At 45.6% G+C, this 26,837-nt stretch overlaps 1 protein-coding gene across 1 annotated transcript in view; it reads left to right on the plus strand.

The window, feature by feature from the left end:
* The window catches only part of LOC115136608 (roundabout homolog 2-like), a 427,723-nt gene that overhangs the window by 332,604 nt on the left and 68,282 nt on the right, over nucleotides 1–26,837 (plus strand). Inside the window, exons 11-20 of the mRNA XM_065024288.1 lie at nucleotides 87–168; nucleotides 780–945; nucleotides 1,049–1,215; nucleotides 2,565–2,686; nucleotides 9,241–9,472; nucleotides 13,773–13,897; nucleotides 14,067–14,238; nucleotides 15,747–15,935; nucleotides 16,878–16,904; nucleotides 21,464–21,506. Of these exons, the coding sequence (XP_064880360.1) occupies nucleotides 87–168; nucleotides 780–945; nucleotides 1,049–1,215; nucleotides 2,565–2,686; nucleotides 9,241–9,472; nucleotides 13,773–13,897; nucleotides 14,067–14,238; nucleotides 15,747–15,935; nucleotides 16,878–16,904; nucleotides 21,464–21,506 (1,325 nt within the window). The remainder of the gene's footprint in view (nucleotides 1–86; nucleotides 169–779; nucleotides 946–1,048; nucleotides 1,216–2,564; nucleotides 2,687–9,240; nucleotides 9,473–13,772; nucleotides 13,898–14,066; nucleotides 14,239–15,746; nucleotides 15,936–16,877; nucleotides 16,905–21,463; nucleotides 21,507–26,837) is intronic.

Below are 26,837 nucleotides of genomic sequence, written 5' to 3' on the forward strand. Positions count from 1 at the left end.
TCAGGGATGGTCCCATCACATGACACACTGTTGTGACCTCAGGGATGGGTCCATCACATGTTCTATGTTTATCCGTTCTACCCCAGCTTTCTGACTCTGGGATCTACACCTGTGTGGCTGCCAGCTCCAGTGGAGAGACATCATGGAGCGCCTTCCTGGAGGTCAAAGGTATGGCACAGTGAACATGTCTTCACCTAGTAAATACATGCTCATTATACCATAAATACTGTATTCCATTCTGGGAATAGTTATTTATCCATTCCTCTTCATCCTCCCATTTAACAATAGTATCACGTTTCAGGGAAGACCCAGATTCAGACAATGTCGAAGTAACAAAAGTTTATTACTAGATGAAGGGGCAGGCAAAACGACAGCTTAAGGGAAGCCAGAGGTCAGTGCTCCAGATCAGGATCCAAAAGGTACAGAGCGGCAGGCAGCCTCAGGGTCAGGGCAAGCAGAGGTCAATAATGCAGAGGTCAATAATCCAGGGTGGTGTGACAAACAGAAACGGCAGGGAGGCTCAGGGTCAGGGCAGTTAGAATGGTCAAAACTGGGAAAACTACAAAACAGGAACTAGAAACAGACAGGAGCAAGGGGAAAACGCTGGTAGGCTTGACGAACACAACAAACTGGCAACAGACAAACAGAGAACACATGTATAAATACACTGGGGATAATGGGGAAGATGGGCGACACCTGGAAGGGGCTGGATAAAAGCACAAAGACAGTTGAAACAGATCAGGGTGTGACAAATATTTACTGGTCTCTTTCTCCTCCAGACCAACCTGGTGTGATGGTCATTAAGAACCGTGATGACAACGAGCTCCTTGGACCTCCCTCTAAACCCGACGTCACTGACGTCACCAAGAACAGCGTCTCGTTGTCCTGGCAACCCGGCCTGACTGGGGCCACGCCCATCTCCTCTTTTGTCATTGAAGCCTTCAGGTTAGTTATGAAGAACCGAGTGATTTCCTTTTTTCACTTTTGTATTGCTTCTTAATTATTGCGGTAGCACATTTGTGATATCCTTTTCTTTGTCCCATTGCAGCCAGTCGGTGAGCAACAGTTGGCAGACGGTTGCGGACCACGTGAAGACCACGCAGTACACGGTCAAAGGCCTGCGCCCCAACACCATCTACCTGTTCATGGTACGGGCGGTCAACACCCAGGGCCTCAGTGACCCCAGCCCCATGTCAGAGCCCGTCAGGACACAAGGTATGGGCCTTATACTCAGATAGAACTTTAAAGATTCTGGTAATCATTTTTCCTATGATAACATTTCTAATTTAGCCTCCCCTTCACATTGACTGCTGCAGCTTTCGATAGGGAAAAGGTCATCGTGTTCCAGTTAGATAGTTATCAGGGCCTCTCAGCACGGTACTGTGTGGGCTGTAACAGTTCTACCGAGATAGCCACCCCAACAACTTCCAGAGGTCAAACTATCCATCTCAGCTCTGCTCATTAAGGCTACAGTCAGGCAATTATGTAAAATAAGCATGTCTACTTTTGGAAAGCCTAAGTGAGTTAGCGCTATCCCTGCTATGTTAATGATCATAACTGGAGAAAATGACTGCCTCCAAACTCAAAGAAGATTAGATTAAGGTGCCGCATAGACCTCAGTCTTCTTATTACATTTATTTGATAAGTCCAGTCCACCGCAATACCCCTGCAACCTTTCGGGTTAACATTGTCCAATTGCAGGCCACTATTAGGTTGTGCATGGAGAGAGGGAGTCAATTTGAATAGCAGTACATCTCTCTTTATTTGCTGTTGGCTTCGTTGTGATGCACAGAGATGGTTATTGGCAATGGCAGTCACTGAAGATGAATTGATGTCTGCTTAACTGCGTTTGGCCTGTCGTCCTCTATTACGACTCTGTGATTCATGACTTTATTGGCTGTTTTCATTGGGCCTGTTTTGAAATACTGTTTCCTCTTGTGAATAATGTTCTGTATTTGCCCATCTATTTCCCCTCAGTAAATAGGACCAAAATGTGTCAGTTGCCATGATTGTGTATTTTCTTTGACCACACTGAATCTGCATTTCAATGGGGCTTTTGATTGGCTTTTAACTGAAAACACATGCAAGTGTGAATGAAATGTGAACTGTGTTGGGAAATAGTCTCATAGTGCATTCATTCATGTGTTCAGAGTTCACTCGTTGATGTGGTAGTTGTTCTCTGGCTGGGCCTCAGTAAGAGCAGAGAGGAGAAGGGATCTTAAGGTCTTTTCTCAAACCCAAACGAGTTCTTTATTCAAACTGAAATGAGATCATTCTAATGCAGATGAAGTTGCTTCTTTTCAAATGAAGTCATGATCATAGAGTGTCGACTCCTTTGTGGAGTCTGATTGGTCTATTCATCCGTTCTCTCAACAAAACCTCTTATGATTGACTTGGCCTCATTGTAAGGAATGGAAGGAACCGTGACTGAAAACTGAAGTAGGAAAACTGAAAGTAATCTATCTTTCTATCTCTCGCGCTTTTTCTTTCTCTCTATTTCTCTCTTCCACACTTTCCTTTCTCTCTCTCTCCCCCCCTCTCTCTCTTTCTCTCTCTCTCTATAGACATCAGTCCTCCAGCCCAGGGGGTGGACCACAGACATGTACAGAAGGAGCTGGGGGAGGTCATAGTTCGTCTTCACAACCCGGTCGTCCTGAGCCCCACCACCATTCAGGTCACCTGGACGGTAAGTGTCACACTGTGATTGGTCTTTAATGAGTCTGATGTGAAGGATATAATGCTGCTCCCAGACAATGCCTAAATCCCCATCATTCACATGAAGAAAATAAGGAAATACAGGGGGAGGAGATCAGGGTGCCTTGTGAGAATTCATTAGTGAGTGGGTAACCTGCCTCTACCATTCGTTCTATTGGCCAACGTGCAATCACTGGAGAATAGACAGGATGAGCTCTGTTCGAGACTCTCAATCAATGTTGAGAGTCTCTACCAATGTGACATGAAAAACTATAGTCTGCTGCCACAGACTGGAATATGTTCTGGGATTCATCCAATGTCATTGAGGAGTATACCACCTCAGTCATCGGCTTCAACATTAAGTACATCAACGATGTCGTCCCCACAGTGACCATACGTACATATCACAACCAGAAGCCGTGGATTACAGGTAACATCCACACTGAGCTAATGGCTAGAGCTGCCGCTTTCAAGCAGTGGGACATTAATCCGGATGCTTATAAGAAACCCCCTGTGCCCTCAGATGGACCATCAAACCAGAAAATCATCAATACAGGACTTGCAAACTATTACAGACTACAAAGGGAAACCATGCCACGAGCTGCCCAGTGATACGAACCTACCAGACAGGCTAAATGCCCGAAGTAACACTGAAGCATGCATGAGTGCACAGGCTGTTCCGGATGACTGTGTGATCACGCTCTCTGTAGCCGATGTGAGCAAGACCTTTAAACAGGTCAACATTCACAAGGCCACAGGGCCAGACGGATTACCAGGACATTCACTCAGAACATGAGCGGACACGGATTACCAGGACATTCACTCAGAACATGAGCGGACACGGATTACCAGGACATTCACTCAGAACATGAGCGGACACGGATTACCAGGACATTCACTCCGAACATGAGCGGACACGGATTACCAGGACATTCACTCAGAACATGAGCGGACACGGATTACCAGGACATTCACTCAGAACATGAGCGGACACGGATTACCAGGACATTCACTCAGAACATGAGCGGACCAACCGGCAAGAGTCTTCATGACTGTGGGGTCGACGGTTTCATTATTGCAATAACTAATCGATATTTGCAGAAATGACAAAGTCTCTCTCACTTGAATAGAATATATAATGATAATGATAAAACAGAGACCTTATATAGGACTTAAAAATACTAAATCAGACTGGTTCCAACTCCGATAAGCCACTTTGGTTATCTACAAAAGATGGTGATTTCCCCCAATACGTCTTAGTTCCCAGATGCCAGGACAATGAGGCATTGTTCTAAACTCTTCCAGGCTATCTCTATCTCGGGTCACACACACCACATATTGTCTATGGAATGCCTGCTTTAGGTAATTATCACCAAGTCATTGTTAGCACAAGCTATCTAGCACAACCCATTTCCTTGACCCTACACCCAGACTAACTTCTGGAAGCTAAAGTGTAAACCATCTCTTTACAGAAACAGAATGAAACAGACAAATGTCTTCCTATTTGTTAAGTATTAATGGCTAACTATTAATATCAAACAAACCAGGTAAATTTGTAATTTGTCTATCACACGGTGTCAGAGGAAGGTCCAAAGAATTGTCAAAAACTGCAGTCACCCAAGTCACCCAAGTCTAGGTCCAAAAGGGTCCTTAACAACTTCTAAGACTACTGAACTATTAATTAAATGACCACCCAGACTATTTACATTGACACGCCCCGCCCCTTTGTTTTTACACTGTTGCTACTAGCTGTTTATTATCTATGCATAGTCACTTTACCCCTACCTACAGTACATGTAACTATTACCTTAACTACCCTGTACCCCCACACATTGACTTGGTACAGGTACCCCTTGTATACAGCCTCATTATTGTTTATTTAGTAAATATTTTCATAACTATATTTTCTTAAAACTGCATTGTTGGTTAACTACGGGGTAGGGGGCCAGAAAACACAAAATAATCTCTGGGAGTATAACAGAACTGATATAGCAGGCGAAACCCTGAGGAGAATCCATAATGAGCTCACCACTCATTATAATGGCTGTCTATGGGAATATCAAGGGAACACCTCCCAGATTGCAGTTCCTAGAGCTTCCAGTAGATGTCAACAGTCTTTAGAAAGAGTTTCAGGCTTGTTTTTTGAAAAATGAGCTAGAATTTGTAGTTTTTCTAGCTGGCTCCCATTTTGGCTGTAGTATTGTGACGCACGTCAGTGAGGGTGCGCACTTCGTTATTTATCTTCGGTAATGAACATACTATTCTCCATCTTAAATGTGATTATTTATTTACATATTAGGGTACCTGAGGATTGATTAGAAACGTTGTTTGACCTGTTTGGACGAAGTTTATTGGTAACTTTTGGGATTCATTTGTATGCATTTTGAACGAGGGAAACCGGTGGATTACTGAATCAAGCACGCCAACTAAACTGAAACGAAACTAAACTTTTTGGGGATATAAAGAAGGACTTTATTGAACAAAATTACCATTTGTGATGTAGCTGGGACTCTTTGGATTGTAAACAGAGGAAGATCTTCAAAGGTAAGTGATTTATTTTATCGCTATTTCTTTCGTGACGCCTTGTTTGGAAAATGTTTGTAATGCTTTTGTGTGCGGGGCGCTGTCCTCAGATAATCGCTTGGTATGCTATTGTAGTAAAGCCTTTTTGAAATCTGACAAAGCGACTGGATTAACAAGAAGTTAAGCTTTTAACTGATGTACGTATAACACTTGTATTTTCATAAATGTTTAATATTACGAATTTTGTATTTTGAATTTTGCGCTCTGCAATTTCACCAGAAGTTGGCCAGGTGTCCCACCTACCCCAAAGAGGTGTCTACACCTGTTGTATTTGGTGCATGTGACAATCCACCTGTCTGTCACAGACATAACTATTCAGCAGACTTTGCACTTAGTTACTGCTATTCAGCTCTGCCAGGTGTCTGTGTGTTTCTTTATTTTGTCAGATAAGATTAAATATGGGAAATCAATTTCAATTTACACCAACCTCATTCTCAAACAGTGTCTGAAGCTGTCCAGCTCTGGGCTGTTTTATGTCTTTGATTTTACAACCTTGAGTCCTAAAGTCATTAGAGTTGATATAAAGGGGATGATGATTCTTTGAAGCTGGCAATGTGTTCCTCAGGGCTCCTATTGGTGTTTTCATGTAAGGAAATACGAGTCAAATAAATCCTGAGACTCTACAGCTTTGAAATAGTATAATAACTGGCTCTTAAGTAAGTGGACATCAAACGGTTGATAAATGGTTTCTTTCAGCTGCAGAGAACATCAAAAGAGGTGTCAGGGACATCTGGTCTCATCAATCTTGCATCTATCTTTGGTTAATTTTGAAGTAAGTCAAAGGCTTTGCATAGAAACAAGTACATTGACATTACTTGTGTATATTTGGTATGTTTGTGGTCTTCCCTCTCTGGAGTGTAGCTCAAACCAGCTTACCAACCAACCTGCTCCCCAACACACACACACACACACACACACCCATTGCACAGTCTGTCTGTGTCTACCCCACCATAAGGACGGACATGTGCCAGAGAGACACTGTTTAATTAATTTAGAAACACGACTTGGACTGAGGCTGAATCATTGAGAGAAATCATGCCACTTACAGTACGAGGGTATGCAGCAGTAGTAACTTACAGTACGAGGGTATGCAGCAGTAGTAACTTACAGTACGAGGGTATGCAGCAGTAGTAACTTACAGCCTGAGGGTATGCAGCAGTAGTAACTTACAGTCTGAGGGTATGCAGCAGTAGTAACTTACAGTCTGAGGGTATGCAGCAGTAGTAACTTACAGTACGAGGGAATGCAGCAGTAGTAACTTACAGTCTGAGGGTATGCAGCAGTAGTAACTTACAGTCCGAGGGTATGCAGCAGTAGTAACTTACAGTACGAGGGTATGCAGCAGTAGTAACTTACAGTCTGAGGGTATGCAGCAGTAGTAACTTACGGTACGAGGGTATGCAGCAGTAGTAACTTACAGTACGAGGGTATGCAGCAGTAGTAACTTACAGTGTGAGGGTATGCAGCAGTAGTAAGGGTATGCAGCAGTAGTAACTTACAGTACGAGGGTATGCAGCAGTAGTAACTTACAGTATGAGGGTATGCAGCAGTAGTAACTTACAGTACGAGGGTATGCAGCAGTAGTAACTTACAGTCTGAGGGTATGCAGCAGTAGTAACTTACAGTACGAGGGTATGCAGCAGTAGTAACTTCAGTACGAGGGTATGCAGCAGTAGTAACTTACAGTACGAGGGTATGCAGCAGTAGTAACTTACAGTCTGAGGGTATGCAGCAGTAGTAACTTACAGTACGAGGGTATGCAGCAGTAGTAACTTACAGTCTGAGGGTATGCAGCAGTAGTAACTTACAGTACGAGGGTATGCAGCAGTAGTACAGTCTGAGGGTATCAGTAGTAACTTACAGTAGGGTATGCAGCAGTAGTAACTTCAGTACGAGGGTATGCAGCAGTAGTAACTTACAGTCTGAGCAGTCTGAGGGTATGCAGCAGTAGTAACAGTAGTGTACAGCAGTAGTAACTTACAGTACGAGGGTATGCAGCAGTAGTAACTTCAGTACGAGGGTATGCAGCAGTAGTAACTTACAGTCTGAGGGTATGCAGCAGTAGTAACTTACAGTACGAGGGTATGCAGCAGTAGTAACTTACAGTCTGAGGGTATGCAGCAGTAGTAACTTACAGTCAGTCTGTTTCTACATTAGACCATGACATTTAAACATGCACCCTCTTCTTCTTACTGAAGGGTGACTTTATTTCCACATTCTTCTTCCGTTCTGTGTTAATGAGCCCCGGTTGTTCCGTTCCACAGTAAATCAGGCCGTAGCTGGTATTTATGATGTCATTGGGTGACATTGGGGTGGCTGCTTTCATTTCTAAATGAACCACTTTAGCAGTTTTCCCTGTGACATGTTTATTGACACCCCATAATAAGCTCTCACCCCCCAGACTAAAAAGCTAATTCAATACTTAAACATTGCTTTATGAGTGTGTGTACAATCAACACAGAACAGCGCCACCGAATCAATCAGGGCCCATTCAGTAAACATAGTGCGGCCTCGGAAGGGCTTTTATACTCCCAAATCATTCCATTATTGAAAGTTACACACCACGCTAGTCCAGAATCCATTCTGATTATTTACTCCGGCTACACAGGCTGAAACAGCTGCTTAATATCCCAGTTGAAAGGCCCACTCACTTCTCCCACTGTTAACCAGCCATTACTGGGAGTTATGCCCACTCCTACTCATTATAAATTCAACTTTTCTCTCACTGGCTAAATGGGCCCAAGTTTAGAACCAAGGCCCCTTATCGACTGGGAGAGCGCCACATCTCACCTCTGGGCTCCCTGTCTCCTCAATTGGACAGAATTGTCTTTATTGTCCCTGGTTTGTATTCTGTACCCAGAGTTCCTCTGGGTTGGATGACAATCACCGACCAATCGTTTCACACTCACACGTTTGTTCTAGGCCTTGTGGGTCCCTGCCTTAGGTTTCACTAGTTGGTATTTACAATACAAACGAGACATGCATATGTATGACTTTGATAGCTGTGCTCCTGAAAGCCTTTTTATGCAGGACCTGGGTGCTGTGTGCTCAGTGTGCTCTCCTATCCTCGCTCTCCTCTGCTCTTGCTCTCTCTCTCTCCTCTCTCCTCTGTTCTCTCTCCTCTCCTCTCCTCCTCTCTCTCTCTCTCTCTCTCTCTCTCTCTCTCTCTCTCTCTCTCTCTCTCTCTCATCTGCTCTCTCTCTCTACTCTCCTCTGCTCTCTCTCTCTCTCTCTCTCTCTCTCCTCTGCTCTCTCTCTCTCTCTCTCTCTCCTCTGCTCTCTCCTCTACCCTCTCTCTCTCGGTCTCCTCTGCTCTCTCTCTCTCTCTCTCTCTCTCTCTCTGCTCTCGCTCTCTCTCTCGGAGGAAAGATGCTAATTGAGTTAATTGTGTCAGCTCTGATGATAAAAGACCCATTAAAACTGGAACAGCCTCTAAAGTGGCACAATGTGATCTTGGGGAGAAACAACTACATCTGTTGAACAGCATTGTTTTATGTACTCTGGTGTTTGACTACTGTGCTGCACACCTATGGTCATGATCTTTAGCTATTTCCTCTTAACTCTGTCCCACCTGAAGAGAAGACATGTGGTATTTCCTCTTAACTCTGTCCCACCTGAAGAGAAGACATGTTGTATTTCCTCTTAACTCTGTCCCAACTGAAGAGAAGACATGTTGTATTTCCTCTTAACTCTGTCCCAACTGAAGAGAAGACATGTTGTATTTCTTCTTAACTCTGTCCCAACTGAAGAGAAGACATGTTGTATTTCCTCTTAACTCTGTCCCAACTGAAGAGAAGACATGTTGTATTTCTTCTTAACTCTGTCCCAACTGAAGAGAAGACATGTTGTATTTCCTCTTAACTCTGTCCCAACTGAGAAAATAAATGTTGTGTTTCCTAGGAACCTCGAACAGGTGAGTGAAGCTAACCCCTCTCTTCTCTTCTCCCCATGTCACTGTCCCAGGTGGACCGTCAGTCCCAGTTTATCCAGGGCTACAGAGTTCTGTACAGGCAGATGTCTGGCCTGTTTTCCCCAGGACCCTGGCAGACCCAGGATGTGAAGATCCCCTCAGAGCGCAGTGTGGTCCTCTCCAACCTCAAGAAAGGCATCATCTATGAGTTCAAGGTCCGGCCCTACTTCAATGAGTTCCAGGGCATGGACAGTGAGTCCAGGTCGGCTCGCACCACAGAGGAAGGTAAAGAAATCACCATGTTATTTCATGGACATTTTCCTCCGTCCAGATTTAGAATAACTGTTTGACATATTTCCCTGTAGGGCATCCAATTGCCATGATATCATACATGTCGCTCACAATACTCTGTGTCCTGCTGTGACATTTTAGAGGTATTGTGTGTGTGTGTGTGTGTGTGTTTGTGTGTGTGTGTGTGTGTGTGTGTGTGTGTCCTGCCACTGTGTAGCATGCTGACCTTTCTGCTGTGCTTGATTGTTTATGATTGTTTCTGTTGGCCCGCTTCTCATCCATCACCCTGCAGCCATGAGCTGAGCTGTGATTGGACACAGTGCTCGCTCACTTCCTGCTGGGAAGTGAAGCTGTCACCCTCAGCCTGACTCTGACAGGACATGACAGGGCCAGAGAGAGGCATGCTGCACACTGATACACACACACACACACACACACACACACACACACACACACACACACACACACACACACACACACAATCCATACCTCCAGGCCTTGGGCCAGCCTGTTGGATCCTTCATACTTTCCCACTTCTAATGGAGTAGAACTGGGATTCCCATCATTACCTGTTACACTAAGAATAGGCAGATGAAAGTGCTATAGTTGTACATGCTGTACCTATTCATGTGATGAAGGTGTATAGTAGGTTAGACAAACATGTACAGTCCATGCAGGGGAACACGACCAACATAAACACAAAGATAGCCCAAGGCTATGTCCTCCCTTTCTTTCCCTAAAAAAACACATCCAGCCCTGGGAAGAGAGGAGACAGTTCAGATCCGGCTGCTGTGATAGGTCCATTTATTTCCCCCAGTCTAAGTGGAGGGGTCCTGTCTCCTGTGACCAGCCCCTGTATGCTGCAGCACTATGTATGTTGTATGTTTGCTATGTATGCCCTGTGACTGCTTCATCTCACACGCACACACACACACGCACACGCGCACACACACACACACACACACACCGCCCCACAGCACCTGCCTATCCCAGCTATTACCAGCACTGATAAAACTCCCTGCCTCTTCTCTGTCTGCAGCCTGGACCCTCTGAGAGATCTAGCTCTTTCTATTTCTGTCACAGCAGAACCTCTGTGTGTGTCGACCCATCCCAGTCACATGCAGAGGCAGAGAGAGGCAGAGACAGACCGAGAGAGGCAGAGACAGACAGAGAGAGGCAGAGACAGACAGAGAGAGGCAGAGACAGACAGAGAGAGGCAGAGACAGACAGAGAGGCAGAGACAGAGAGATAGAGGCAGAGACAGACAGAGAGAGGCAGAGACAGACAGAGAGAGGCAGAGACAGACAGAGAGAGGTAGAGACTGTGCAGGAGGTTCCTGTGAGACCATGAGACAGACACTGTGAGACCATGAGACAGACACTGAGACCACGGGACAGACACTGTGAGACCACGGGACAGACACTGTGAGACCACGACACAGACACTGTGAGACCATGAGACAGACACTGTGAGACCACAGGACAGACACTGTGAGACCACGGGACAGACACTGTGAGACCACGGGACAGACACTGTGATACTACGAGACAGACACAGTGAGACCACGGGACAGACACTGTGAGACCACGACACATTTACTGTGAGACCACGACACAGACACTGTGAGACCACGACACAGACACTGTGAGACCACAGGACAGACACTGTGAGACCACGAGACAGACACTGTGAGACCACGGGACAGACACTGTAAGACCACAAGACAGACACTGTGAGACCACAGGACAGACATTGTGAGACCGGTGGAGTTAGTTAGTTTATTGGTAATAGGGGTATGGAGAGTGATTTAAAACTCAGTGTACATCAGCTAACATTATTATAGCATCCACATCCCCAGAGCATCTCCACCAGGAGGATGATGGGATAATACCATTACTCTACCCTCTGTCATTCACTTTCTTTCTCTCTTCTTCTTCTCTCTGGTCCATCTGGAGAAGGGAGGCAGACAGTCAAGCCAAGGGGATGATAAATAGAACACATTCTATGGATAGAACATTCTCTTGAACACATTCCAGTGATATGAAGTCCACTGACAGGGACTCAGAAGGGACCAGAGAGGCCCATCTAGTATGATAAACACCAGCCAGCCTGCCTGGTTCTTAGGGGGAGTTAGAATCAGTAGTCAGTGGGGGTAGGAGGCCAACAGTACAGTATCTACCGCCTGCTGTCTGTCTTTTCCCAGCATAGAAAATTAGTTACTGCATATCTCAATAGCTCTGAGGCCCAGATTAGCACTCCACTGTTTAGTATGGGAGTGATGGCAGTGTGTGTGTGTGCGTGCGTGTGTGTGTGTGTGTGTGTGTGTGTGTGTGTGCGTGCGTGCGTGCGTGCGTGCGTGCTCGCGCGCGTGCGTGCGTGTGTGTGTGTGTGTGGAGACAGAGGGTCACATTCCTGCCAGCCATACATCACTAGGTTAATGGCTATATTAGAGCAGCCGCTACTGTTCCTAACGAGAACTGTGTATTGTTTAGTGCAAATATGCATATTCATAAGCTGTTAAATCATTCATAACGTTAACTTTGAACGACATTGTCTCTGATGGCTGCTGCTACTTAGCGTTTTGTCACCTTTGTGTAATCTAACACAGCTGCGGAGGGAGGCGGAGGCCTCTAAGCATGGTGGGAGATGTGCTGCTCCGTTGGTGGGGGTTTCTAATATGGTGTTCATCATTGGAGCCGTTTGTCTTCTTCCTCCATGCCTGGTCCTCTCTTGGCCTTTTGGGGGTCAGTGTACCAGTATGACTGCAGTGAGGGATGAGCGTTGATCTGCAGCATGACACGTGCCATTTTGGAAAGGGGTGGGAGCTAGCTGGGGAAGGTGAGAGAGAGGCAGCCTCAGAGTAATTGACCTGTCAGCATTCTGCTGTGGTTTGAATCCCTTGCCAGTCGCAGCGGAAATGAGAAATACATAATTTTTTAAAACTTTATTTTCAGTTTGCTTCGTTGTTATTCGTTTACCCGCGCGCACACTTGGTCAGTGAGTTTCTATGCGATGACAACGATGTGAGGTTAATAATGAAACCTGGGGATGGTGTCTGCTCTGGGCTCTGGGCCCTGTCTCTCAGGGGCTGGTGTCTGCTATGGGCTCTGGGCCCTGTCTCTCAGGGGATGGTGTCTGCTGTGGGCTCTGGGCCCTGTCTCTCAGGGGATGGTGTCTGCTGTGGGCTCTGGGCCCTGTCTCTCAGGGGCTGGTGTCTGCTATGGGCTCTGGGCCCTGTCTCTCAGGGGATGGTGTCTGCTGTGGGCTCTGGGCCCTGTCTCTCAGGGGATGGTGTCTGCTGTGGGCTCTGGGCCCTGTCTCTCAGGGGCTGGTGTCTGCTATGGGCTCTGGGCCCTGTCTTTCAGGGGATGGTGTCTGCTGTGGGCTCGGGGCCCTCTCTCTCAGGGGCTGGTGTCAGCTGTGGGCTCTGGGCCCTGTTTCTCAGGGGCTGGTGTCTGCTGTGGGCTCTGGGCCCTGTCTCTCAGGGGCTGGTGTCTGCTGTGCAATCTGGGCCCTGTCTCTCAGGGGCTGGTGTCTGCTGTGGGCTCTGGGCTCTGTCTCTCAGGCCATGTACAAACCCCATCTATAGAGCTGTTCCTCACTTTAGAGCCCCCCCTGCTCTTTTCCCCACTGGCTTTAGTTCCACCTGGCTGATCGATGAAACCAGTCAATATGTTTACCTAGCCTCGTGTTTCAATTCTCCCAAAAATAAATGTCTTCATATTTTCCTCACGTATGACTGCACTGCTGTACGGCTCATCCTATAAGCCTGTTGACCCACATGCCACCCTGGCTGAGTCAATATGGGAGTCATAGCTTGACTGAGGAGACTTGTCTGACTCTGCCTGGCTGTTACTCTGAAAATCAATAGCACTATTCTGTGTGTGAATCCCTCTGTGTTGGAGCAGGAGCAAGGGCTGGGATATTAAATCATAGTGAAATGTTAAAGATGGACATGTCAGACCTGCCTGTTCTCCATGTAAATCCCCTTCTAATGAGCTGCTGCTCTCCCCACAGCCACCTGTGTCTTCCACCTGCTAACAACTACACACACTCCCAACACAATAAAGATGAGTGTGAGAGAGTATGTGTGTGTGTGTGTGTGTGTGTGTGTGTGTGTGTGTGTGTGTGTGTGTGTGTGTGTGTGTGTGTGTGTGTGTGTGTGTGTGTGTGTGTGTGTGTGTGTGTGTGTGTGTGTGTGTGTGTGAGGTTGTGTGTGTATCGGAGAATGGAATGCTATCCCTCTTCCCTGACCAGACTACTGCCCCCCCTATCTGTCTCCCCTCAACCCCAGCTCCCAGTGCCCCTCCCCTGCAGGTTACAGTCTTGATGGTGGGCAATCAGAACAGCACCTCCATCAGCATCTCCTGGGACCCCCCTCCTCCAGAACACCAGAACGGCATCATCCAGGAGTACAAGGCAGGTTACTGAAAGAAGATAGACTGGGTGTAACCTGATGACTCTGGCTTACTGAGATGCCATCAGAATCAATATAATACTCGGCCTGATGCCACTGTGACAGGACGCTCTATTCCTCTCTCCCTCTCCCTCTCCCTCTCCCTCTCCCTCTCCCTCTCCCTCTCTTCAGATCTGGTGCCTAGGGAATGAGACACGCTTCCACGTGAATAAGACGGTGGATGCAGCCATCCGGTCGGTGGTTGTGGGGGGGCTTCAGGTGGGGGTGCTGTATCGGGTGGAGGTTGCCGCCAGCACCAGCGCAGGTGTGGGGGTCAAGAGTGAACCTCAGCCCATCGTCATCGGTAAGAGACGGGGAAGGGGGGGGGGGGGGTAGCTAAAGGGAGATTTATAGTAGAATGATGTAGGAATGTAAAAGTGGTCTATTGATTACTCATCCATAATTACAGAAAAGCCCATTTCACTTTTGACAGATATCGTAAAAAATAAAAAATAAATGAAACATTACTGCAATTAATATGGCCTCTAGGCAGTGAACACAAAATGCTCAATATTATCATTGATTGGAGCAAAAGTATTTACTATTAGAGAGTGTGTGACATGAATGATCAGTCAGACTGATTGTATTTAAACCATACCTCTGTTATTTTGATATGTAGCTGCCGGGCTGTTGTGTAGTTCTGTGTGATTTATGTGGACCAGGGGTAGATTGTCTGATTTCACCCATAACTGATGGCTTGGCCTGTAGCATACTCTTATTTCCCCAATGTCACTCCTATAATCTATCTCAGTTGTCCAAGCCAAAGATTGCACATATATTGTCATGTGTGCTCTTCTGAGAACCAATTCGTATTGCACTCCATGAAATAGTGTCAGGCAGACAAGTCAGAGTGAGCTTCGATTGGAAGATCGATCCAGAACAGGGTGTGTGCCTCTCATCTCACATGGTCTATTTTACTGAAGAGAATTAGAGTCTGAGCTAAGCAAACAGCAGGATCAGCTGAGGGGTTGTCATCAGCTTTTAGGATTTCGCCTCCCTCCCCTCTGTCTGTCTGCACACCCATGTTCTACTCTCTCAGTCAATATGTTAGCTGTAATTGACAAGACTCTGGTATTGCCTCTGTATCTTATCGTATCTACTGCTCTATACCTGGAGCCCAATCCTAACTACAAGTCTGTGCATAGAATTCACATTTTCCTGTTGAGGTCGAAGGCATATCTTGAAGTAGAATTGAGCTCTTAGTGAATATGTGGGGGGGACAACATGGTTTATTACTTTTTCAGCATTGTTTTTTAAACAATCAACCTGGCATACACACCCTCACACTGGTCCCCCTGTCCCCCCTTGTCCCTCCTTCCCCCCTGTCCCTCCTGCCCCCCTTGTCCCTCCTTGTCCCTCCTGTCCCCCTGTCCCTTCTGTCCCCCTTGTCCCTCCTGTTCCCCCTGTCCCTCCTGTTCCCCCTGTCCCTCCTGTCCCCCTGTCCCCTGTCCCCCTTGCCCCTCCTGTCCCCCTGTCCCTTCTGTCGCCCCTGTCCCTCCTGTCCCCCTGTCCCCCTGTCTCTTCTGTCCCCCTTGCCCCTCCTGTCCCCCTGTCCCCCTGTCCCTCTTGTCCCCCTGTCCCACTCTTCCCTCCTGTCCCCCTGTCCCTTCTGTGGCCCCCTGTCCCTCCTGTCCCCCTTGCCCCTGCTGTCCCCCTGTCCCCCTGTCCCCCTTGCCCCTCCTGTCCCCCTGTCGCCCCTGTCCCTCCTGTCCCCCTGTCCCTCCTGTCCTCCTGTCCCTCCTGTCCCCCCTGTCCCTCCTGTCCCCCCTGTACCTCCTGTCCCCCCTGTCCCTCCTGTCCCTCCCACCCCAGGTAAGGACTTCCGTGACGTGATCATAAGTGGGAACAGGAACAACAGCATCACGGAGCAGATCACAGATGTGGTGAAGCAGCCAGCGTTCATAGCGGGGATCGGAGGGGCCTGCTGGGTTATCCTCATGGGCTTCAGTATCTGGCTGTACTGGAGGAGGAAGAAGAGGAAGGGGCTCAGCAACTACGCAGGTTAGACAGGCAGACTGGAGAGTGCACACAGACACCAATTCTGCACACAACATACAAACTGTACTGTACTTGCGCAAATACACACCCTACCTCTGGGAGCTTGTTTTCTTGCCACCAATGCAGAGTACTCAACAAACTTCCTCATTAGCATCCTATGTTTAAAATACTTATTTATTGACTCTATTGTGAGGGGATATTTCTATTGTCTGAGATGGTGAGGCTCAGATGGAATATCTTGAAGCCGAGCAGAGTCTTGGCGCGAATCAAGTTGTGATGTTTGACACATCCTCCCACGGTGTTGATACTAGCCTAGGGTGGCATGGCCTGAGTGGGTCGCTGGTATAACTGACTCTGCTGGTCTGGCCGGTCACTCAGGACTGAGCCATGCTGAAGCTGGAGCCAGTCCATCCATCCTCCTACTCACCGACCCTGGCATTTCAGACTGAGTGTGGGTGCTCGACCCCAGTCAGGACAGTCAACCACCATGGACAGCCTTCCTCTGCCAGCCTATTTAATTAGAGAGTGGGAAGTAGATGGCACATTAGCAATGCATGTAATGTTATTCAACAATGGCTTTAGGACTTTAAATCAACAGTACAAGAAAAATAGTTCTCTCGCTCTCTCAATAGTTTGTATTTTTTCTCTTTTTTAATTCCTTCAGCAATTTGACTTTAGAACTTGAACAGTTCTTGATGTTGCCACAGTCAGTCAAATGGCTGTAACCTGTTCTTAATTTTGTGTATGTTGTGTAATCTTTTTGGTGCTGTCTCTACATCTCTGTGGCTTCTGAGCTGCTTTTTGGGTCATGTTGATGGGCCCCCTCCTCTGGCCCCCTTTGGCCTCCCTGTCCCTCAGCCCCAGTGTGCAGAGCTCCCCACAATGCACTGCTTACAGCATCTCTGCAGGCTTTTAACACAACTTTTCTGTCTTCTTGTTTTGCAGTTCAGTCCTTCACCTTCACCCCTGCAGGTACTGTTCATTTGTCCGTCCCCCCCTCCCCTCCTCACCTCCTGCCACAGGTCCCTCTCCTCTCCTCTCCTGCCTACATTATATATGTTTGACAGACTCCAGGCCTTGCCCAATACAAATCAAATCCCTACCTTGAGGTGGCAAAACCTCATATTTCACACCTGTTTTCCCGCTGGAGTAGATGGATAGAAATAGCTCCTGCCTAACAACTGTCCCTATCCCAGCTGAGTCATCAGCCTGGTTGTCATACTGTACTGTGTTGCTGTGTGTCTATGTATGGGTGTTTTGACCATCAATGTTTCAATGAACATCTGTCTGTCTGGTATCTCTGTTGCGTCTCTCCTCTTGATGGTAGTGGGTATTCCTCCTTAAGATGCTTGACTCCCCTCTTGATGTTCCTGTGAGATGTATGCATTGGGCTTGAAGGGGTCCTTCTCTTTCTACAGGTGTTGTTGTTGATTGGTAGTTATATGTGATTATGTTCCCCCTCTGAAATATCCTCAATGGCTACTTGTTTGTATTTTTGATGGTAGTTTTCTTTATCCCTCTTCCTAGTGTTAAGTTGCTCCTCTACTCTATATGTCCTGGACTAATATGTTAATTGCAGTTAGTTTGATAACTGTAACAATGTTATCCCTGTATTGTAAAACATTCACAGTACATGCTCTCCCAAAGTGGACATGACTGGCACCAATGTTGAGTAAGCGAGCAATCAGCCTCTCTCTCTCGATGGAATAAAGTGTAAATACAGGAGAGAAAAGCCTCTGTCTGCTCAGTGTACTCTCCTGGAGAGAGAGGAGGAGAACATAGTCCATTACAGATGAAATGAGTCCCTCAGACTGGGGTTCCTCTCTACTGGTCCAGTACCAGCAGTGTGACTGAGATAAGGCCAGTGCAGGGAGGCTGGCTGGGGGTTCTGGCTGTAGTCTTGCCACTCCAGTCAACACATCCTCTCTGTGATACACCCCCTGCTATAAGGACACAAGGCGAGACTCAAATTTAAAAAAAAAAAAAATTATTTCACCTTTATTTAACCAGGTAAGCAAGTTGAGAACAAGTTCTCATTTACAATTGCGACCTGGCCAAGATAAAGCAAAGCAGTTCGACACATACAACGACACAGAGTTACACATGGAGTAAAACAAACATACAGTCAATAATACAGTAAAAAAAACAAGTCTATATACAATGTGAGCAAATTAGGTGAGAAGGGAGGTAAAGGCAAAAAAGGCCATGGTGGCAAAGTAAATACAATATAGCAAGTAGAACACTGGAATGGTAGTTTTGCAATGGAAGAATGTGCAAAGTAGAAATAAAAATAATGGGGTGCAAAGGAGCAAAATAAATAAATAAATTAAATACAGTTGGGAAAGAGGTAGTTGTTTGGGCTAAATTATAGGTGGGCTATGTACAGGTGCAGTAATCTGTAAGATGCTCTGACAGTTGGTGCTTAAAGCTAGTGAGGGAGATAAGTGTTTCCAATTTAAGAGATTTTTGTAGTTCGTTCCAGTCATTGGCAGCAGAGAACTGGAAGGAGAGGCGGCCAAAGAAAGAATTGGTTTTGGGGGTGACTAGAGACATATACCTGCTGGAGCGTGTGCTACAGGTGGGAGATGCTATGGTGACCAGCGAGCTGAGATAAGGGGGGACTTTACCTAGCAGGGTCTTGTAGATGACATGGAGCCAGTCGGTTTGGCGACGAGTATGAAGCGAGGGCCAGCCAACGAGAGCGTACAGGTCGCAATGGTGGGTAGTATATGGGGCTTTGGTGACAAAACGGATTGCACTGTGATAGACTGCATCCAATTTGTTGAGTAGGGTATTGGAGGCTATTTTGTAAATGACATCGCCAAAGTCGAGGATTGGTAGGATGGTCAATTTTACAAGGGTATGTTTGGCAGCATGAGTGAAGGATGCTTTGTTGCGAAATAGGAAGCCAATTCTAGATTTAACTTTGGATTGGAGATGTTTGATATGGGTCTGGAAGGAGAGTTTACAGTCTAACCAGACACCTAAGTATTTGTAGTTGTCCACGTATTCTAAGTCAGAGCCGTCCAGAGTAGTGATGTTGGACAGGCGGGTAGGTGCAGGTAGCGATCGGTTGAAATGCAGACACAGGAAGCAGATGGTTGAGCTCCGATATGTATTAATCCAAGGGGTAGGCAAGAGGTAGGTCAGGGACAGGTGAGAGTCCAAAACAGTACCAGACGAAGGGCAGTCTCGAGGTCAGGCCAGGCAAGGGGTTCAGTAACCAGATCCGAGTCCAAACAGTACAAAAGGATAGGCAGGCTTGAAGACAGAACAGGTAGAATGGTCAGGCAGGTGGGTTCGGAGTCAGGACAGGCAAGGGTCGAAACCAGGAGGGCTAGAACCAAAAGGAAAAATGCTGATTGACTTGGCAAACAAGACAAACTGGTACGGAGAAACACAGGGATAACTACACCGGGGATAATAAGCGACACCTGGAGGGGGTGGAGACAATCACAAGGACAGGTGAAACAGATCAGGGTGTGACACCTGCTTCTCTCCCCGATCTCCCTATTCTCACCTGGTGCTCTGGCCGCTGGGAGAAAAGTGATCCACTCAAACGTACTAGTGAAACTGAAGAGTGTATGTGTGTGTGTATTAGATTGTAAGTACACTGCACTGAGGCTAGAGGATCAGGGTGGTGTCACTGGAAGATGACATTTGAGTCAAGGACTAAAAGGGGCGAATAGGACTGGTTTAGATAGATTTAATATGAAAATGATGGTGGTTGTATTTTAGTGGTGTGTCATTTTAGGGTGTTCACTAGCTAGGAGCTAGGAGATGAGGTGATGCCCACACAGTGTCCTCCCGTCTGTCTCCTACAGTAAAGCAGTCATACAGGAGAGTAAATCACGGGTTTGTGGAGGCACGCGGCCAGCAGGGAAGAAGATTTGATGGAATTTGTATATGCTGATTATGTCCTCCCCCCTTTAATGGTTATTAAAGGGGATTAATCTGTATTCATATTGGAGAAAGTGCTTATCTGGGCACAGCCACGTCAGGCTGGCTAACATTAAAGTCCTCCACAGCAGAGCAGAAATGTGTCTGAGCACAGATATGGACATCAGAGGCCTCCCCACGGCAGAGCACAGTATCAGCCTCCGTATTCCCTTCTCCCTCCTCTTCTTCTTCTCCTAGTAAATGGAGAGAGAGAGAAAGAGAATAGTTTATTGGTAGTGGAACAACGAGAAGTAGCTATAGAGTAGTTGTCAAAGCTGAATGCAAATAAACCAGTGTGGTATGACTGAAGCAAAAGAACAGTATAGGTTTAAGAAGGGAGTTCTTATTTTAATCATTATCCTGTGTTTTGTGGTTTGTTTTACTCTCATACTGCAACATGCTCATGTACCGTTCAAGAATGATTATGGTAAAGATGTTTTGGTTGGTCGAGTCTGTAGTGGTTGATGACACAGTGGAGAGGTTATCCTACCAGCAGCCCCTTTCTGTGTCACACCCAAGCCACTTCCTTCATTTAGAAAACCCCATCTCCTATCCTCCTTTCTTCTTGTTTTCTCTGAGGACTTTATTTAGCCCGTGCCTGGGCTTGTCGGGAAATAAACCTGAGTGGGGGAGAGGAGAGAAGAAATGTTCAGCACTCCTCCTCCCTTTAATCTCCATCTAGACAACAAATGAGCCAAAATACTATCAGCTCCTCAACTCAAGCAGGGTTCTCTTTTGTCCTTCTCCCCCTGTCATCTGCACAGGGTGATTTCCAAAACTCTGGGCTTCTTTACCTCTTTTCTTTCTATTTCCTGTGATCCATTGAAGTTTTACATTCTCAGTCTTCTGATGTATTCTTGTCATCATCCGTGTTGAGCAGAGATGAAACGGTCTCTTACTCTGAGCTGCTAAAGTTTTACTAGCTGCTGACAAAGACCCTTATTTATTATCTATAGATCACTGTAATGGAACAGGCCACATCATGGCTTCTGAGAGTCATGCTAGTCAGAGTTCTCAGCTACTAGAGGGATCTGTAACTCACTCCCATCCAGCCCCCACACATCTAATTCTACCTGACTAATGAGCCCTCTGCCTTTTCTAATCATTTTGTTTTTCTAATCACAAATCCGATAATAACTCAAACCAACATTTTTTTAAATCAAATTAGTTTCTGCTCTGATCAAGCATCTTGTCCTTGGGAGAAATACACTACGTGTCACTTTATGCAAACAAATGCAATCTGCTATCTTATTCACAGCATCTTTTTCAAATGTACATGATAAGAATGGACACTGTGAGGCCTCTGCATTCCGTAGTGAAGCCATCAATATCCAGCCAGCTGCAGAAGACATTGGGAGGACACATGAGTATGGGGTGTAGTGGTCTGATCGTTCACAAGGACAATTCCTGATTGGGTGCTAAAACCATCAGTACCCTCTCTGTTCAACTGGTATTAGTGTTGGTAATACAGCCTTCATGTGGTCATCAATGTCATTGAAACTATGTGAAAACTCAACGTATTGCTTTGTCTTTTCTCTCGTCCTCTTTATGTCTTGGCCCCCCCTCTTTCCTCTCCTCCGCTCTGACCCCAGTGACGTTCCAGCGTGTTGACGGAGGTCTGATGAGCAATGGAAGGTGAGTGTTCTACCCGTCAGTGTCCCATCAGGGACAGAGAGCCCTTCTCTCCACACGCAGAGCTGAACAACTCCACACCTATCATCAGTCTGCCAATCAAAACCCACAACATACACAACACATCACCTCTATTCTGAAGGGCTTTCAAACCAACTCCCTAACACTCAGCAACCCAGTCAAGCATTATGCTATAACATAATGCTATAACATTAGACTATAACATTATACTGTAACATTATGCTATAACATTATACTGTAACATTATACTGTAACATTATGCTATAACATTAGATTATAGCATTAGACTATAACATTAGACTATAACATTAGGCTATTCATCTCATTTTCAACAGAAATCTGGGCAGGGTCTGTTTTGGTTTTATTGTGGGGGTCTTCCGGTTAAGCACTTCAGGCCAATAATTCGCAGCTAGCTAGCTAACTCACTTGCTATCGCTTCTCACAACTCCCCAAACATGGATTCATACAAAACTGGCCTTTTTTGTTTGGTAAAGGGATGCCAAAATAACTGGCATGAACGGAGGCTGTTCATGGAGCAGGAGTGTTTTGGCTACCTGACTTTTGTGAGGAGCGAGTGCAGTTGTGAGGCGCCTTTTGATTTGCACTCACCTCTAAGGACGATGGGTCTCTTCGGATTTGGCTCAAAGCATTGAACTTGAAGAAACTACCAAACCGGCTCTGTGTGTTCCAGTAGCTGTCAGTGCCATTTAAGATGAGGGAGGACTATTTATTTTTTCATGAGCATGGCCTTATTTATTATTTTAGCAATATTGGATGGCTCTTATTCATAGTCAATTGACCCAGATCAATGTAACAGCAATAGGTTTAGGCTACTACATTGTACTCTAATTTTCCCTATACACATTGCTACAACGTAGCCTATGAATTAAAGTTTACAATGTAGATGCACACAGGTTGAGAGACAAATTCAAGGTGACAGACAGTGACACATGAACAGACAGTGACATTCAATACCACCTTGCGGACTGTAGCCTGCATCTAGCTGCTATAGGGTGTAATCATTAGACCAACAGTTGCAAACAAGATTTTCTATTGGACAAATTCAGGTATGTTTGTCCATGTATTGTTCCGTTTGCTTCCATTTAAGAAACATTTTCAACAGACCTCTGATCACGCATAAACACAGTTCACTTTCATAGCAGCCACGTGGTATTTCTTCTCGCATCTCTCCTCCTCTCACCTCTTCCCTTTGCTTGTGGACATCAATGCACAACACATCAGCTGTATGTGACAAGGTACACATAGCCTACATCGTTGTCACCATATTTTTTACATTTTTATTTTACCTTTATTTAACTAGGCAAGTCAGTTAAGAACAAATTATTATTTTCAATGACGGCCTAGGAACATTGGGTTAACTGCCTGTTCAGGGGCAGAACGACAGATTTGTACCTTGTCAGCTCGGGGGTTTGAACTTGCAACCTTCCGGTTACAAGTCCAACGCTCTAACCACTAGGCTACTCTGCTAGCTGACTGGGGCGGCAGGTACCCTAGTGGGGCGACAGGTACCCTAGTGGGGCGGCAGGTAGCCTAGTGTGGCGGCAGGTAGCCTAGTGGGGCGGCAGGTAGCCTAGTGGGGCGGCAGGTTCCCTAGTGGGGCGGCAGGTAGCCTAGTGGGGTGGCAGGTACCCTAGTGGAGCGGCAGGTAGCCTAGTGGTTAGAGCGTTGGGCCAGTAACCAAAAGGTTGCTGGATTGAATCCCCGAGCTGACAAGGTAAAAATATGTTGTTTTGCCAATGAACAAGGCAGTTAACCCATTGTTCCCCGGTAGGCCATCATTGTAAACTGACTTGCCTAGTTTAAAAAAAAGGTTAAATAGATATTTTTTTATGAATAACGTGTTGGTAAACCTGCTACAATCATGCAGTAATGTTACAGTGTACAGTCAGTAAGCAGTTACACCGGCGGGCCACGGTGGCAATAAATTATAATCGAATACCGAAAGCTTACCTTGACTTGGAAGAGTTCCAGTGTTGTGTTGGAAAGGCATAGCCAGCTGGCTAACATAGCATCGCTCTGAGCAGTGTGTTTCAGTAGGCTGAACTAGCTAACTGCATTTGTGTGAAACTGAAAGTGGAAAAAATGACACTCTCTCTTTCTTCTCCTTCATTTTGGAAGAAATGATTTGTTCAACTAGTGTCTTTCTCTCTCTTTGAGTCAACCACTCACCACAATTTATACACTGCTGTGCTAGCCAGCTGTAGCTTATGCTTTCAGTGCTAGATTAATTATCTGATCCTTTGATTGGCTGGACAACATGCCAGTTCATGCTGCAAGAACTCTGATAGGCTGGAGGACATCCTCCGGAAGTTGTCAAAATTACTGTGCAAGTCTATGGAAGTGGGTGAGAACCATGAGCCTCCTCGGTTTTGTATTGAGGTCAACGTACCCAGAGGAGGACGGAAGCTAGCTGTCCTCCAGCTACACCATGGTGCTACCTTACACAGTGTTGTTGAGGAGACTGTAGGCCTTTGCAAATTACGCAGAATACAGTTCCCATGCAGGAACATCACTCAGCGGAATTTCAGAGCGCCACCTATAGTTTTTGATAAAACTCAAACTTTCATTAAACTTTCATTAAAATACACATTCAAGGTAGTGAATTAAAGCTACACTCGTTGTGAATCTATCCACCAAGTCAGATTTGTAAAATGCTTTTCGGCGAAAGCATGAGAAGCTATTATCTGATAGCATGTACCCCCAAAATACTGCAACGTCACCTAACACGACAGATTTTGCGGTAGCCGGCGCTACCCAAAACGCAGAAATAAAATATAAAACATTCATTACCTTTGACGAGCTTCTTTCTTGGCACTCCTAGATGTCCCATAAACATCACTATTGGGTCTTTTTTTCGATTAAATCGGTCCATATATAGCCTAGATATCGATCTATGAAGACTGTGTAATCAAGGAAAAAGCTGAGTTTGATAACGCAACGTCATCAAGTTGACGATAAACTTTCACAAAACACTTCGAAATACTTTTGTAATGCAACTTTAGGTATTAGTAAACGTTAATAAGCGATCAAATTGATCACGAGGCGATGTATATTCTATAGCTGTACGTCTGGAAATAATGTCCGGGTAAATCTCAACAAAAATATCCGGTCGGAGAACGTAAGAAATGGGCTGTCTCTTGTTCGTTTGACCAAGAAACAAATCCGAGACAAATGACAAGACTGTTGACATCGTGTGGAAGCTGTATGTATCGCAACCTCGGCCCCATTTAATGTGGTTCACCTTTATCAATAGGTTGAAGTGGCGCATGGATATATTTTTCCATTTTCAGTGATCAGATTTTCCTGCACTTTTCGATGAAACGCACGTTCTGTTATAGTCACAGCCGTGATTTAATCAGTTTTAGAAACGTCTGAGTGTTTTCTATCCACACATACTAATCATATGCATATACTATATTCCTGGCATGAGTAGCAGGGCGCTGAAATGTTGCGCGATTTTTAACAAAAAGCTGCGAAAATTCGCAGCCTCCCTAAGAGGTTTTAATCAATTATTTGGTGACGTGATTATATTTAGTATAGTTTTATCTAAAACTGATAGCTTTTTAAATGTTTTACAATTAAAACATTTATGAAATTCACTTAGGAGGATGGTCCTCCCCTTCCTCCTCTGAGGAGCCTCAGACTGTTCCTATCACTTTGTGGACAAGAGGCCGACTGAAGACCATCCTTTCCCTGAGAAGTGGCTGGGCTATGATGCTCCAGTACAGAACATCTCATCAGGACATCAACAGTGTGCCAATGCCACCGCAGCGTAAAGATGCTGGTACTCAATGGGAGGTTCCAGAACTTACTGATCACAGCTACGTGTCAAGAGAACCAGTCAACAAGCCCACCTGCCACATACAAACCCAAGGTGGTGGTGCAGAGCCATTGACCCAAACCATTCTGAAGAATGACACTAGCTCAGTGTTATACTGGCCTTTCACTTACTGTTTTCTTTGACCATGTAGCATTTCTGCAGAAATTCTACCAGGTTTACTTCAAAATGCATTTAACGGATAAAATACCGTTAATCTTGATGAAGCTGAATCTACTCCAGGGTGATTGTCACGGTTGTCGTAAGAACGAGACCAAGGCGAAGTGAAACTAAAGCAAAAAAATATAAAAAATAAACGAACAACTAAAGCTGACTTCGTGGTGCACAGACACAAACACAAAAAAATATCCCACAAACACAGGTGGGAGAAATATTTACTTAAATATGATCCCCAATTAGAGACAACGATTAACAGCATAGTAAATATAAACTAGAACACAACAAAGAAATGATAAACTAGAATACCCCCTAGTCATGCCCTGACCTACTACACCATAGAGAAACAAATGCTCTCTATGGTCAGGGCATGACAGTGATCTTACGGAATGCTTTGCTGTGTCCCAGGGAGTAGTGAGCAGAATCCTTTCCTACTGGATTGACACAATGGAGGAGCACATGAGGATCTACATTCCATGGCTGCCGAGGGAGACGACCGAGAACACAATGCCTCAGTGCAACACCACTTGCATCATCGACTGCTCTGAAAATACTCTTCAGAAAGCACAAAATCTCCATTCCAGATGGGAGTCATACAGCCACTATTATTCGAGCAAAACTCTACAGCAGTGCTTCCCAAACTTTTTATAGTCCCGTACCCCTTCAAACATTCAACCTCCAGCTGTACCCCCTCTAGCACCAGGGTCAGCTGTACCCCCTCTAGCACCAGGGTTAGCACACTCTCAAATGTTGTTATTTTGCCATCATTGTAAGCCTGCCACACTCACACTATACGATACATTTAGTAAACATAAGAATGAGTGTGAGTTTTTGTCACAACCCTGCTCGTGGGAAGTGACAAAGATCTCTTATTTAGCCATCTTACATATAAAACTTTATTTGTTAATAAAAATTGTGAATAATTCACCACAGGTTAATGAGAAGGGTGTGCTTTAAATGATGTTCATAGCTCTGCAATGTTTGGTTGTATTGGAGGGAGTCTCAGTCTTAAATCATTTTCCTCACACACAGTCTGTGCCTGTATTTAGTTTTCATGCTGGTGAGGGCCGAGAATCCACTCTCACATAGGTATGTGGTTGCAAAGGGCAGCAGTGTCTTAAAAAATTCTTAGGGATAGCCCACTTTTTTACAATTTGCGCCTAAATGACATACCCAAATCTAACTGCCTGTAGCTCAGGCCCTGAAGCAAGGATAGGCGTATTCTTGGTACCATTTGAAAGGAAACACTTTGAAGTTTGCGGAAATGTGAATTAAATATAGGAGAATATAACACAATA

Source organism: Oncorhynchus nerka, linkage group LG11 (assembly GCF_034236695.1).
Source record: "Oncorhynchus nerka isolate Pitt River linkage group LG11, Oner_Uvic_2.0, whole genome shotgun sequence".
Taxonomy (NCBI): domain Eukaryota; kingdom Metazoa; phylum Chordata; class Actinopteri; order Salmoniformes; family Salmonidae; genus Oncorhynchus; species Oncorhynchus nerka.